This window comes from Miniopterus natalensis, chromosome 18 (assembly GCF_054644295.1).
Source record: "Miniopterus natalensis isolate mMinNat1 chromosome 18, mMinNat1.hap1, whole genome shotgun sequence".
Classification (NCBI taxonomy): Eukaryota; Metazoa; Chordata; class Mammalia; order Chiroptera; family Miniopteridae; genus Miniopterus; species Miniopterus natalensis.
In genome coordinates this window covers 13,689,578-13,704,805 of record NC_142098.1, presented here as the reverse complement: position 1 = coordinate 13,704,805, position 15,228 = coordinate 13,689,578, and the positions used below count along the sequence as shown (strand labels likewise).

The window sequence follows — 15,228 nt, the reverse complement described above, 5'->3', positions numbered from 1 at the left end:
GTCGATCTTCAGATTCATTTGGGGAAAATGGAAGAGGGTTTACGGGCATAGCAAGGGCTCTCATCATTTCTCCCTTGAGACTCATCCCTATCAGATATCCTGTGGAGTGGTCCTCGCCCAGAGCAGAGTTTGGGATTATCAGGGTGAACCTGGATGCAGGCTGATTCCCACTTCCAAGCCCTGAGAAAGGAGTCTTTGCCTGATAATTTTACAGTCTGATACTTGTGGAGCCTGCCCAGCTCTGGTAACCAATCAAATGTGTCTCTAAGGCTGGAACTCCTCTCTGGTTTGGGGTGGGAAATGCTCAAACTCTAAGAAAGCTTTGTGGAATCATTCCAGAGAGCAAATGGGTAAACTGTGGCCTTGCTCATGTTTAAAACAGTTTTTTTTACTTTTTCAACAGCTACAGGTCATTTCATGGTGAGTGCTGCCTCCCTGAGTTTTTTGGTGGTCAAGCTTTGTTTGGGGGTGTTGTCTTTCACCAACCTTGCCATTTTTCCTTTAGATGTTGTAAGTACATGAAGTTATGAATCAGAATTTTAACCAGATGTACCAGAACTTAGGGATTCGAATAGGGCCTGTTCTATTCCTGAGAGATTATGCTTGTATGTCATTGGTGCTCCTTTGCCAAAACCTCTTGAGAACTCCTGTTTTGGTACTAAATGCGTAAGCCATATGAGAAAAATCTCTTATTCAATAGTCACACCCCATGTTTGACCCCAATTTGTCTTACCTGGCTTGGTAACTCAACTCACTTACCAGACCAGGCTCTGAATATCTTCCTGCAATTTCTCAAAGTAACCCACCTTGAGAGGAGGAAGATTTGCTACCACTGGGCACCAAGAGAGTGTTCTGCAGGTTCAGGTTCCCAAAATGTCCTGTATTTTAGCATGCCTTTGGAATCGGTGTGTAGCCTTCCAGGGTGATTGCTGGGAAATGAGACAGCAGCCACTATGCTTGAGTTCTGGTATAGTCTTCTAAAAACTAGGCACTCATTTCAAGTTTATTTCTGGTATGCAACAGGTAGGTTACCAAGTAATGAGATTTTGTCATTCCTTCATTCAGCAAATATCATTCACCATCTGCCAAATGCAGTAGGCAGTGGAAGCACAGTGATGAATACTTGTTATTCTCTTCTATAGGCAAGTTCACCATTGTATGGATAAAAGAACTAAAGAATTAGTTCTAAGCTTTGCCAAGAATCCTCAATTACAGGGTGATCGTGGGAGAATACACTGAGTAAAAGCTGTGCACCTGGCAGTTAGTGAAGACATGACCAGAGGACCTTCCATTTCAGTGTCTGCACTTAACAGGCCACATGGTTTTCCACGCGCTCAGATATTTGCCAAATTGATTTAATCTCAAATTAATTTAGGACACAGACACCTAGAAAGACAGTTGACCTTCCCAGAGCAAACCCTGGAACACAAGCCATTTTCTGACCCCCAGTGACACTCCTCTTCATTGCAGCAAGGTGTGACTCGGGCTGCTTCTAATAACAGAGATTCTTTGGCCTATTTCCCTCTGCAAGGTGTTTACCTGTGAGCAGCCTCAGATTGTAAATTCCCAGGTGATCTCACAAGGCCTCCTAGGGTGACTGGATGTCCCCATGTCCCTTGGATAGCCCCTGTTCATGCTTGTTGCATTTGTTAACAGTACCCCCTTCCAATCTCCAATGTCCCGATTTAGACAGTAAATTACATGGAAGCTCTGCTACTAAGTGCCAGTCGTTTGCTGAGCCCAGGGAGCACAGAAGTGAATCTGAGCCCTTCCGCTCAGGCACTTCATAGGGACAGGAGGGCCTTCTATCAGTCTTTGCAAACAAATAGTCTCAGTACAGTATGGTAAGTATGGATACATAATAGGATAGTGTACAGTATACTTAGGGCAAGAGTTCTTAATCTGGGAGCCATGGGTGGACCTCAGGAGGTTTTGAACTCCCTAAAGTAGAAGGTAAGTTGTGTGTATCCAGATTTTCCTTGGGAGGGAAGCCAACCCTTCATCTTATTCTGAAAGCAATCCTTGCTCCCAAAGGCTAAGCACCACTGACAGTGAGAGCACTGAGCCGCCCCTTATAGTAGTAGGTGCGCTCAGGACCTTTGGCTTTGCCACCTCCGGTCAGTGCTGAGAACTAACTTTGAGAGTTGGGAAGTTACTGTTGCATCCTTAGAATGTTGAAGTAATGTCCATAGTTCAAACTATGGAGGACATTCCTATTTAGTTTAAGTATTAAGATTCAATCTTCAGACAAGTTTAAAATCATAAAATAAATAGTGTCACAAATTGGATCTCCATATGGTCATCACTGTGTTTTAACTAGTATATAAATATGTTAACTTTTTGACTTATATGAAAAGGTGTGATTCTGGTTCTAGAAGGGCTAAGAGGTGTATAGCTGGATCAGCACAAAACTTGAGAAGGGAAAAAAGAAAAGCAGGCAAAATCTACTGGTGCAATGGAAGTCCTCAATGTATGCATGGGCTGTGTTCCTAAAAGGAATTTATAAAATCAGTTTGGAACTCAGGTCCCATTTTCCTATAGGAACAATGGCAAAAAGTGGGGGTTAGTTCCCAGGCAGGGAACAGAAGCTCCTTTCTTGCATAGTTTAGGGCTCTGGGACTGAGTACTTGCTTGAGGTGCAGCTTTACATTGTAGTCCTGGGATAGCTACTCAGTGGCCATGTGGCCTTGGTTTCTTTATGAAAGGGACCATCACTTATTTGGAAGGTTGATGTGAGGAAATTGGTCAAGTGCCTGACTCAGAGTCGTGATCTTTCTAGACAGTGGTGGCTGTTGAATTTTTGCAGAAGTTGTTTTAATAATATAATCTTGCATTAAGTAGATTCTCAGGTATTTGCTGAATGAAACAGTGAATGAATTATTCCTGAGTGCAAGTTGAACTGAACCTGATGGTGAAATGAGAATGGTTATTGGAAGTTGAGGATTACATTTATTCACCTTCACATTAATTCGGTTTAAAATGTGCCAGGCATCCCTTGCTGGGTGGTTCAGTTGGTTGGAGTGTTGTCCTGTTCACCAAAAGGTTGAGGGTTCAGTTCCCAGTCAGGACTCATCCAGGAGGCAACCGATCAATGTTTCTCACATCGATGTTTCTCTGTCCCTTCCTCTCTCTCTAAAATAATCAATAAAAACATATCCTCAGGTGAGGATTTAAAAAAAAAAAATGTTCCAGGCATATTATCAGGCTCATCTCATCTAATTGTTGCAGTAGCCTCGTACAGTAGATACTATTAGCCCCATGTTTGAGATGAAGAAACTGAGGTCTGTCAAGTTTACATAATTTCCTCAAGATCCTAACACTAAAAAACAGTAAGAGCTGGGGGTTCAAGTTCTACCTCAGAAACCCACACTGTACTAGCCAGTGTACCCAATGAAGATACAACATACCAAGAGGTAAACGTCCCATGTTACTCTCCCACTTCTTGCATTATTTGAAGTTTGACAATCTTTTTTTACATTTCTTATTCTAAGATTTAATTTCACCTTTGCAGAAATATAAAAAGCAATTTGGTTGGATCTGATCAAACAATGAAACCAAAGCAGAAACCCATTTGCACCTGGGCCCAGGAAAGGGGCTGTTATTAGGTTATGGGACTTTGTGGCTGTAAACAGGATAGTATGTTGCAGGGCCATTCACAGGCTTCGGGCGGGGGAGGTTCTGCAGAGTATTAGTTGTGTGATTTTTAAACTAGTTTGAGAGGACATTCAATTTCAGTTGATTAAGAGGTAGTGTAGTGTCAAGGTCATCCTTAGACTATAAAGTGTGAAGATCAAAATTTGTTTGGTTTCAAGTAGTGATGTATAGGCTCAGTAATCAGTTCCATGTGACTGACTGCCTGCTTATAAGGTACCAGGTGCTAGCTTAAGCAGCTGGGAAGATGAAAGTCCCTACCCTTCTGTGGAGGTTTTTTATATACAATGTAATAAAAAGTATACAGAGATAGTCATAGGTTATCATACAGAAAGGAAAATCATATGTATTTTATTAGTATCATTAACAAAGGGGACCCGGGGTTTGAGGGAAGGCTGCCGGCTGCCAATAATGGCCCTTGGCTGATTGCTGCAACCACCTGCATCCTCTATCTAGAATGGTTAAGAATGTAGGGGCCTCAACAGCCAGCCCAGTCCTTGGTAGCTTTCTCATCTTTGCTGATGCCCTGGGCTATAGAATATAGAAGTGTGCTGTGTGCAATGACAGGCTCTGCCCTGCGCATGGAGGCCAGGAAATCACAGGAGTAGCCTGGAATTTTCATTTTCAACAGAGTATACCATATTAGGACTAACTTTTTAATTCTTGCGAAAGTCCTACCTCTGGGTAGTGTAGTTAGAAGACCAAAAGTTGAATCATTTTCAAAACTATGTATTTAAATGACTTCGAATGAGTTGATTGGTTCATAAATTTCTGTTACTGCTCACCGTTTATTTATGAAGTGATGAATTTTAAGTGATTTGTCCTGATGTGTGCTCAATTATAATAATTTCCATTAACGGCCCATAAAGGGAGGATATCCGTAATACTCTAAACAATAAAGATTTTTTGAAAAGCAATAGGAAATGATTCTCCTTATAAATGCCCAAACCAAGAAAAAAGAAAGAAAGAAACAGTCCAAAAAAATCTGTAGGTTCAGATACCAACTCTTAGTGTGTGCATCTTTAAACACAGGTCCTCCTTTTGAAAATATAAAATTTAAAAATATATATTTTTAATCTTTAGTTATGTAAGTATATAAAATAGTTATATATATTTAAGGTTTGTAAATATATGTGTATATGTTTCCAGATCTTGCTGAGATGCCGAACAGCATGACTGTGACATACATTATTTAAATAAAACATTTTGAAGAATCAAGTGGCCATTGCACCCTTCACTTACTACTGTTATTTCTGACTAACTCAGTGGTGGTGACTTGCTACACCTTTCTTTGGTGAATGGTGTTTGCTTGTAGACTGTTCAGTGTTGGTTTCGTGCACTCACACTCTTATCCCACCTTGTGCAATCTGTGTTTAAAACAAATGGAACAATGTACTGTCTTTGCACATTGAGGTGGGAAAATTAGAAAATATTCACTTTATAATTAAATCTAGATTACTAAAAATAGAGGTGAAATCTAAAAATGACATATTGGCCTTTTTGCATAAGAAACTACAGTTGACCCTTAAACAACTCTGGCATTAGGGGAGCTGACCTCCTGAGCATTCAAAAAGCCAAGGATAACTACAGTCAGCCCTTTAAATGCTCAGATACCCAACCGCAGGGTTAACCCTTGAACGTTGTGGGTTTGAACTCCATGGTCCAATTGAAAAAAGCCATATATAAGTAGACCCGCACAGTTCAAAACCGTGTTATTCAAGAGTTAGTTGCACTTAAATATATAAAATGTTCTGCCAGAGTTCTTTTCCACAACAGACCTGTATTAGAACAGTGGATCTTGACTTTCCTGTGAGAATCACTATACATGAACGCCTTCTTCCTGGCCTCTGTTGGCGGCTCTTACATACAGATCTGGTGAGGCCCACGATCATGCCAAGTGCATCTGATGAGGCAATCAAGGCCATACTTGGAGAAGAAGTGCATTTAGGGACAGGAGACAGCCTACAACCTGGAGACTCCTAAAGATAGGCTGGGTTTCTGTTCCAGACCCTTCAGGATGACTCCAAAAAAAGTGGTTAGACGCATGCCTTCAACTTTGCTGCCTTATTCCATAATGCACGTTGTCTGGAATTTCATCAGCTGTTTAAGAATCCAAAGGCTATCCCTTGCAGTGCATATCTTATCACTCCCTGTTAACCATTTGGTTTGTGCTGATGAGAAGAAGGGGTACACCAGGTGTGCCCCTGCCCGGTTGCTGCAGATGTGAGGGACTTAATGCTCAGCTTAGCAAGCACAGTCCATCCTCTTGAAGGTGCTTTGTGTGGTAGAAGAGCCATCAGTAGTGGTCTGTGGAGTGGGGAACTGCAGTTTGGAGGAGCTGTGCTGGACCAAGCAAAATGCAGATCCTGGTCTCCCCTACAGGTCAGGAGTGAGTGTAGGGACAAGAAAGCCCAGGCAAGATTCACTTTCCATTTTGATAAGTGCTGTGAATCCGTGTTCTTTCTTTTGCAGAACTGTGGGTACCCATGGATGTGGCCGAGAGCCCTGAACAGGACCCTCGCTCTCCAGAGGACGAAGAAGAGGAGCAGCAGGGGCTCTCGGACGATGACATTCTGAGAGAAAGTGGGTCTGAACAGGATTTGGACAGAGCTGTGGGGCGGGCTTCTGATTTGGAGGATGAGGAGAATGCTGCCCTGGGACTGAGTCAGGAGGAAGAGGAGAGCCGCTCCGATGAGGAGGACCAGGACCAGGACTCGGAGCCGCAGGAGCCGAACAGGGGCCCTCCGAGCCCCCCACGTGCGGGGGATGGGGGGGAGGAAGACCGCACAAGTGATTTGAGGGACGAGGCCTCCTCAGTCACCAGGGAACTGGACGAGCATGAGTTAGACTACGATGAGGAGGTCCCCGAAGAGCCAGCCCCCGCTGGGCAGGAGGACGAGGCCGAGAAGGCGGGAGCCGAGGAGGACGATGAGAAGGGAGAAGGTGCCCCCGGGGAGGAGGGGAAGGCCAGCGCCCACAGCGTGGAGGAAAAAGAGCCCCCGGAGGCTGCCAAGGAGAGGAAAAAAGAGGACGACGATGGAGAGATTGATGACGGGGAGATCGACGTAAGTACGCGGGTGCCTGTGTGTAGAGCCTGGAAGGGCGTCCGCCAGCACCTCGGCCTGGTACCCGGTACCCAGAGGAGGGCTCTCACTAGGATTAACTCAGCCTCCACTCAGAATGTGGAGGTGGGATGGAGCAGGCGGAGAAGTGGGAGGACGGTCCCAGTGGTCGCCGTGGTAATTAGGAAGTGCTAAAAATCAAAGAGAAGTAGTCTAGATGCAGAAAACTGTCTACCAATTGGAAGCCGGCAGAATTTCCATGGGCCCTTACTCACCTGTCTGGTGCTGATTGTATTAGAATGCCTGGTTCACTTTTTTTTTAAACAAGTGAAAAGGACATTTCTTTTACCTTTGCTGTCTTTAAATCCTATTTGAGTTGGCATTCAACCAGAATCATCGTGGATCTTCAGTTCTTATCAGGTTCTTGAGACTGATGAAAAGACTCAAAAGGCTTCCTTCCAGTTTTGTCTATTTAGGCATTTTTATCTTTGTCCCACAGCCTGTCCTCTGGTGAGGGTCCCTGTTGGGCCAAATAAGCCTCGGGACTGGATAAAATGGGGTTCTATGATAGAACACCTCAGCTTGTGATCATACTATCACACTTATAATGTACTTAAATCTGGCCTGCAGGTTGAGGAAAAGGTGAGACTGGTAATAGATCATCTTAGATATAGGTAGTTTGGGGTTTTATTACAGATAATCCTTATGATCTTTAAGAAGTTGAGCATTGGGGGTAAAGAGCCTGAAGTCCTACTGAGTAATGAATTTACTCAGGAGTTGAGAGAGGGACAGAGTATATTGAAATAATCTAGGGTTTTTTAGTTACCCTAGGGAAGGAGATTCTACTTATCTCACTGTGAGAGAGTCATCACAGTGAAAAGTGTATAGAATACCTCAGAAATATTTTGGTTTGGGAGGGAAAAGGTTACTAGTTAAATACTTATCACACTTCTCTAATGGTGTCTTGGTGCATATGTGCTCAGTCCATTCAAAAATATGGTGGCGGCCATGGTGTGCCCAATGAGGGTTTTAGGCATTGCTTATCTAACTTTGGTTCATAAGAACAGAACTTTATGGGGCGTGTGTGTGGTTATAAGCTTAGAATTTTAGATTTTTTTTTTATCTTCTCATAACTTAGTGTAAGGAGATGATCTCCTGAGTTAAATAACCTCTGTTTAATTTTTTTTTTTTTTTTTTTTTTTTAATCTTCACTCAAGGACATGTTCACTGACTTTTAGAGAGAGGGGGCAGGGGGAGAAACAGATTTGGCTGCCTCCCTCACCTGCAACCCAAATGTGTACCCTTTACTGGGAATCAAACCCACAACCCTTTGGTGTACGGGACTACATTCTAACTGAGCCACCTGGCCAGGGTTATTATCTTGTTTAAATGGGTGTTGGAACTTTATCATGCAAGTTCCCTTAGGTTTTGCCAGCTGTGCTTCCTTTCCACTTTGGGAAAGTTCAGCTCTGCCACAGGGTTGGCAAAGGGGAACATGGTGCTGTGACACTCAAGTTAATCAATTTGGATGAAATTTTGTCCAGAAAAATGGTCATTGGTTGAGATTGCCTGTGAATTTCGTTTTTCAGCCACCAGAGAATGTCAGGGGGCTCCAGATTGTGGCCTAAGGGTTCTGGACAGTTCATTTCCTATTAAGAGAGGACCAGTTGAAAACTCTCCTTGCTTCAACTGTTGAATAAGAATTAAGATAAATTCATCTACTCCTCTGCCTTTCCATGGTCATAGGGCGTCAAGTGTCTCCCTGCTGGTCCCAGAGGACCTTGGTGTCATGCACTTAGATGTGGCAGTGGGGGTCATTGAGTTGAATTGAACTGTCCCTGAAAAACACCCATCCTCTGGAGATTTGCTTGTTTCCCCTAGAAACAGCATGTGAAGTAAAAATTCAGTTTGATTTCTTACCCACTCAGATCCCATAGTTGGTGGGTTGGTTTGGCTTGTTTTGCCCTGCATGGCACCCTCACATAAGGGGCCCCACAGTTGGAAACAATCTGCTGCTGAGGAGACCTTGAGAGCACAGTTTCTTTCAGTTGCAGGAGGCGGCTTCCTTCCCACACCACAGACCGTGCCTCCTCCTCAAGTCACCCTGCAAGTCTCTTTTCTTGGACACAGTACCAGTGGTCCCTACAGTCTTCCAGGCTCATCACAATGCACTGGGGATGTGATAGGGTAGAGCAGAGCCTGCCCCCACCTCAGGAACAGGCAGACCTCACCATGGGGGGGGCACTGTAAATGATAACTTGGGCCCTCCATGAGCACACCTGTCCTGCAGGAGCTCCTCTGGTTGCCTGACTTCTTTCTGGGCTCCTCTCTATTGTTTAAGTGCTGGCGTAAATGTCACTTCCTTTACGTATGCTCTAACTCCTGCCCCTGCCTTTCTGTTGCACCTGGCGCCTTTGTTGTACTTATGCAGTTAAGTTAACTGGGTCATCAGTGTGTTTGTTCCTGTTGCTTCCCACCTCCAGGAACACTAGTTCCCTACTTCTGGGATCTGCTGGGCTGGCTCCCTCAGTTATCCCCAGAACCTGGCACGTTGTCGGCAACCAGTAACTGCCTTCTGAGTAAATAGAGAAACCTGTTGCTTTGGGGCACGTTTGAGTGCCATTGAGATGTGGAGTGGCAGTAGGCGGAAGGTCTGCACTGGAGAGCCATTCCCATAGAGAGGGCAGTTTAAGCACTGATTGTGGGTAACCAGCACCAGCCCTAACCACCACTGGAAGAACCTAGTGTTAGTCACCTGTCAGCTTGTACATGAATGACTACTGCAGGTTCGTTTTTCCTGCTATCTGTGTCAATTCTAACCCTTCCTTTCCTGTAACATCTCTGCTAGAGTTAGTGCCCTGTGTCCCCACCAAGCACACTCCTGTTTCTTTCCCAAGATGCCCTGTCCCCAGCTACATTTCTCTGATGGAGCAGGAACCAAAGGTGTGTACGTAGGTCCATGAAGAGCCTACTTCCAGCAGGCCTTTGGTCTGGTCCCCTTTAGTTTAAACCCTGCAAAGTAGCCTCTCATCCTAGTGGAAACTACATCACAGAGGTCTTTTCTCCCCGTGGCTTTCAAGCACAGCTCTGGTATCAGGGTGAACCACCTGGATGTTTTTATGGGGAGGAAATGTGCATTCAGCGAGGCCCCTGAGTGGTTCCATGCACAGCAGGTGCCCTTCCAGCCTGGCTAAATCCAGAGTCTCAAGGTTCAGAGGGCCCCTCCTATTCATGTGGCTGCTCCTCCCTCAGTGTCTGGCCCTGCATTTCTGGGACCAGCTGGGTTTGAAGAGTCTAGAACACTGTGGGACATGTCCTGTAACTGAGGAGCTCTTCCCTTCTGTCAGGTGCAGCATCCTGCTTTTCTCCCTTTATATTTTGGGTCACTGGGACAGGTGAAGTGATTTGAGGGAAGTCACCCCACACTCCCCAACTTTTCCACTCTTGGAAGTTTCCTTGATAGAGATATGAATTTTTACAATAAATCTTTTGTCTAAACCACACAAAGGTCTTAAATTACCTTTATATGTATTTGGTGTGGGGGTCAAAGGTCCCCAATGACTGAACCTGATCTAAGCCTTATTTAATCATTAGTCTCTTACCTATTCAGAAAACCACACTTAAAAAATGAGATGAATCTGTGGTTTAGTTTCTACCTGTACATATCTCAGAAAAGTGAGCTGCTGTAATCAACTCCCACTATGCATATGTCTGTCTTTCCTTCTGCACCTCTGGTTAGTCTCACCAGAACCGTTTTTCCTTTTGGGTTTGACGAGCAGATCGAATGACCTTTATGGGTCTTTGATTCACCTTTACAGACTTGCATGCTCCCACCTGTAGTCTGTCCATCCTCTCCCTGGCTCATTTACTTGGTTCTGTTTTTAGATCTTATTTGTCATTCAGTTAACAGAACTTTGACCACCTGGAGTATACCATCCCCTTGGGGTATATGTTTTGTTCCATTTTTATCCACGATTCTCACATTGGTAGGATGACCTCTCCGAGGCAACAGGACACATCCTGAGTGGACAGTCCATGTGACTCCTTGGTCAGAAGTGGTAGCGCTCAGCGCACCTGCATACAAAAATACTTTGAAGCATTTTCTTTGCAAGTGGTATTTTATATTTTCTCCTATTCAATTATAGCTGTTCCTTTTATATACCGTCTTTACAAAAGGTCCTCAGCTTGCCCTCATGGCTGAGGGTTTATTGTCTGCAAGGCCCACTCCTTTCAGGTGGTGCATTCCCTGTGTTCACTCTCCTCCAAGTCACTTAGGTGAAGAGTAGCATTAGTCCCCTGGCCAAAGCCTAGGAAGCCTGAGCCACATTTGAGAACAGCCCATGCGGTAGTTGCCCCCTGCAGGACTCTTCAGTACAGCCACATGAGTAAGCACAGGCCATAGTCCTTAGTCTTGGCCAGGAAAGCCCAGAAGCTTTGAAAATGGAAAGGTTTACTCACTGCTGATGCCTGGCTGTTTGTGGCCCTGTATTTATTCCCTTGTGATAATCTCCCCACAGAAAGATTACTGTGGTTGTTACAGGGTGCTGCTAGAGACCCTGCTATATCACCTTTCTAAAACCAAAACATTTTTGAATTCCCAGACATCTGGCTGTGAGGTTTTGGGGTAAGGGATTTTACAGCTGCAGGATCCAGGGTATAAGGAGATTGTGGTTGACTCAGGTGGCAGTGTCAAGGTGGCACCTAGGCCTCTATTCTGGTACATGTGTTCATATGCTGCTTCTGCTTACCCGCACAGTTGCACCATGTGGTGACCATCTCCTATCTGCCATGGCTATGGGAGCTGCCGTGTTGGAAACAACTTCTTATATGAGTAATACATAGGCATTTTTTAAAAGGAAAATAAAAACCTGCTCAAAGAAAGTAAAAATCACTTATGCTATCATTGCTCAGAAATAATTGTATTTTGGCACATTGCCCCTGAGGTATTTTTCCGTTAAAATAGAGATCACTCATTAAGTGCACACTGTGTTTTACACAAGGCACGTGAACGTGAGAGCTGTAAATGCAGCCGTGTTCTGCTAGAGGAAATGTTTCCACAGTCACACCATCAGGATTTGAACTCAGGCCTTTCGTCCAGTCATATGTATTTTATAAAGACATTAAAGTTGAATATGCCCTGTACACATTCACCCCGAGGAAGTGCTTATAGAGATATGCCAATGAGCCATGGCAATTCTTTAGATTTGTAAACTATAGGGGCCTTGCACGCTCCCCCAAGTTAGATATCTGTACCCTTTTCGCCATTTGCAGTGATGTTTGCTGAGAACTTCACAGGCGCTGTCCTTCTCACAGACCCACAAGTTTGCTTCTGGCCGGTCCGCTAGGGCCTTTCCTTGTCCTCTTCTACCTGCTGCTTCTGCTCTAGGTCATGTGATCAGGAGGCCTGAAGAATTCCTATACATTACTTGATGTAACAGCCTTCAAACAACTAAGCATTGTGAGTTTCGCTGTAGAGATCCCTTTCTTTAGTTATATTTGTGTGAGAGACTATAAGATTTAAGAACTCATTTTAATCATCCATCACTTGAAAAGTCATGTGTTGAATGGTTGGTTGAAAACTGAGGATATTATATTGCTGAGTGATTTATTGATTGTTGTTTGTTTTTTAATTAAAGTAGAGACCATAAACCCAGCACACCAGTGTGTACAGTCCTCTGTCTATCCTGGTAGGTGTGAGGATTAGATGATAGTGTGTTCCATTTGTTGGTTTGACATTATGTTATATACTTTACTGTGCATTTCTGTGTCTGTTTACTGACCATTTTTAGAAGCTGCATATACTCCTTCGTATGGTTCATGTGACTGGTTACCAATCTTAAGATGGGTAGGTGGTTCTTTTTGCTCTTATGAATACAAATATTGAAAGTAACGCCTTTGCAGAAATACATACCTCTTTTAATCTGATCAGTGCACCACTGTGAATCTTGACTTCTGAAAAACCATTATTCTGTGCTCATTATTTCACTCCTGTGCATTAATTTCTAACTGAAGCCAGAAGATTTGAATGGGTTCTAACCTATCAAAAGAGTTTTGTTTATTTAATGAAAACAAAGAATCTGCTTTAAACTTAGATTTGAGCTCAAGTAAAATAACACATTAAGTTGTTAGTGTAGTAATTATTACTGTTAGAAAAGTAGTGAGAAGCAAATACAAGCTAAAAAAACAGGGAAGAGAGGTGTTCTGTCACTTAGTATCAAATAAGCACATTTTCTCTAAGAGTTAAAGAAATCATTCTGGGGTTGGGGAAGATGGGGAGATATTGTTCAAAAGCTACATACAGATTTTCAGTTATAAGGTGAATTCTAAGGACCTTAAGTGAACTTGAATAAATTATTTAATCTTTCAAAAAACCATTCTGTTGGCACTCTTATGGGATATAACTCAGGCATCTTGTTCTTTTTATTACAAGATGCTTTTTGATAAGTCAAAATTTCAAGGCAGAAATGATACAACTATTATTTAAGCTTTAAAAATAAGTCATTATAAATCCAGAGTTTGACTTCAGCATTTCTGCATTCAGCAAATACTTTCCATTTACTGCGAGCCCGGCACTGCACTTGAACCGGCACATGGTGAGCAGACACAGTCCTGCCTGGTAGAGCCTCCAGCTCCGTTGGGCAGGCTGTGATGGTGGTGACCAGTGCTACAGGAAGGGGCTGTGGGGACCCATCATGAAGAGAGATGGAGAGCCCTGAGGAAGGGGATTCAAGCTGCAATCTGAAAATGAGATGTGTTAAGAGAGGAGGGAAGCCCTGGTTGGTATGGCTCAGTGGTAAGAGCCTCAGCCCGTTCACGAAAGAGTCACGGGTTCGATTCCCAGTCAAGGGCATATATCTGGGATGCAGGTTCGATCCCTGGCCTCAGTCAGGGTGCATGCAGGAGGTAACCAATTGATGTGTCTCTCTCACATTGGTGTGTGCCCCCCCCCCCGCCTCCCTTTCCCTCCCTCCCTTCCACTCTCTCTGAAAATCAATGGAAAAGCCCGGCCAGTGTAGCTCAGTTGGTTGAGTGTGGTCCTGTGCACCAGAAGTTTGCAGTTTGTTTCTCAGTCAGGGCACATGCCCGGGTTGCCCGCCTGATTCCCAGTATGGGGCGTGCCAGAAGGCAGCTGATCAATGTTTCTCATCGATGTTTCTATCCCTCTCCCTTCCTCTCTCTGAAATCAACAAGAAAACGTATTTTTAAAAATCAGTGAGAAAAAAAAGCCTTCATGTGAGAATTAACAAATGGGAAAAAAAGAGGAGGGAAGAGTATTGTCTGGCTGGGGTTTGAACAGATCACTGTGCATTGGGGGAATGTATGGGAGAGTTCGGGCGAGATTGCAGGGACACCCGTTAGGGAGTACTTCCCCTGACCAGATGGGACTGGGCTATAGTCTAGAAGTTGGTAGTACTACAGAAGATGGGGTGAGGGGTCCAGTGACTTTCAGGCCTGCCCTATAGGACCCCTAGGGCACTCTTGGACAGACTGGGATACCAGGCAATGAGGAGTTTCATCCTGAACAGACCAACAAGGATATCAGCAGGGCAACTGGATACCTGCTTGGGCTGGGGGTGACCCTGGGGGTGGGGGAATGAGGCACAGTTGAGAGGGAGTCTGCAGATCAGGAGTGACCAAGGGGGGAGCAGGTGAGAGCCCGTGCAGGTCAGTGGTGACCGGGGCACTAGGGGCTGAGGAGGGCACAGGGCAGCGGTCCAGATCATGACTGTTCTTTAGAATCCCTGGGCTTTGGTCTTTTGAAAACTCCCATGTTATTCTAAAGTTTGAAAACCAAGATTAAGAACTCTGGGCTAAGAAAGATAAGAGAATGGCCTAGATCTGAGGTAAAAGGTGGGTCCACAAAACTGGCCAGCTGGCATTGCCTACCTGAGTCACCTAATTTTCCTCCTCTCCACCCCCAGACTTTTAAATTAGAGGAAGTTAGTGTTGAATTTTAAGGACATAAAATATTTTCTTCTAAATGTATAAAATATTAAAAACCTGAAATGCAACCATATCTTGCCCAGAAATGGTAATTAAGAAAAATGTAAAACCCAGGTTTCTCCCATGCATTACGTGCTTCACAGTGTTTTCCTCGGTGTTCTTTCATGGAATTCCTCAGTCTTATAGGTAAGCTTTGAGATTTCCCATTGTGTAGATGAGGAATCTGAGGTTTGGAAAGTGAATGTAAATTGGCGAGTGGCACAGACACGGGTCTTGACCATATCCTTTCTGGCTTGGTGAAAACCATGCCCTCTGGTAGATGCCCCCCCTGCCTCTTCCCTCTTGTTAAGAAGATTCCATCTGCAAGTCACATTGTCCTCTGTTTCAGGATGATGATCTGGAAGAGGGCGAAGTAAAGGACCCCAGTGACAGGAAGGTGAGGCCTCGTCCCACCTGCCGATTCTTCATGAAAGGTAATTGTCTGAGTGAGGGGCCTTTGCATGGCCCATTTGTGTGGCCTCAGCTTTTCCTGGGACTGTGGTGGTGGCTCAGCCTTGTCAGGTGCCCTGGA

General features: G+C 44.4%; 1 protein-coding gene across 1 annotated transcript in view; it reads left to right on the top strand.

Moving 5' to 3' along the window:
• Nucleotides 1-414: 414 nt before the first annotated feature.
• Nucleotides 415-15,228, top strand: part of ZC3H18 (zinc finger CCCH-type containing 18) — a 57,195-nt gene continuing 42,381 nt past the window's right edge. The window contains exons 1-3 of the mRNA XM_016197360.2: nt 415-420; nt 6,124-6,716; nt 15,046-15,130. Coding sequence (XP_016052846.2) covers nt 6,138-6,716; nt 15,046-15,130 — 664 coding nt within the window. The 5' untranslated portion in view covers nt 415-420; nt 6,124-6,137. The remainder of the gene's footprint in view (nt 421-6,123; nt 6,717-15,045; nt 15,131-15,228) is intronic.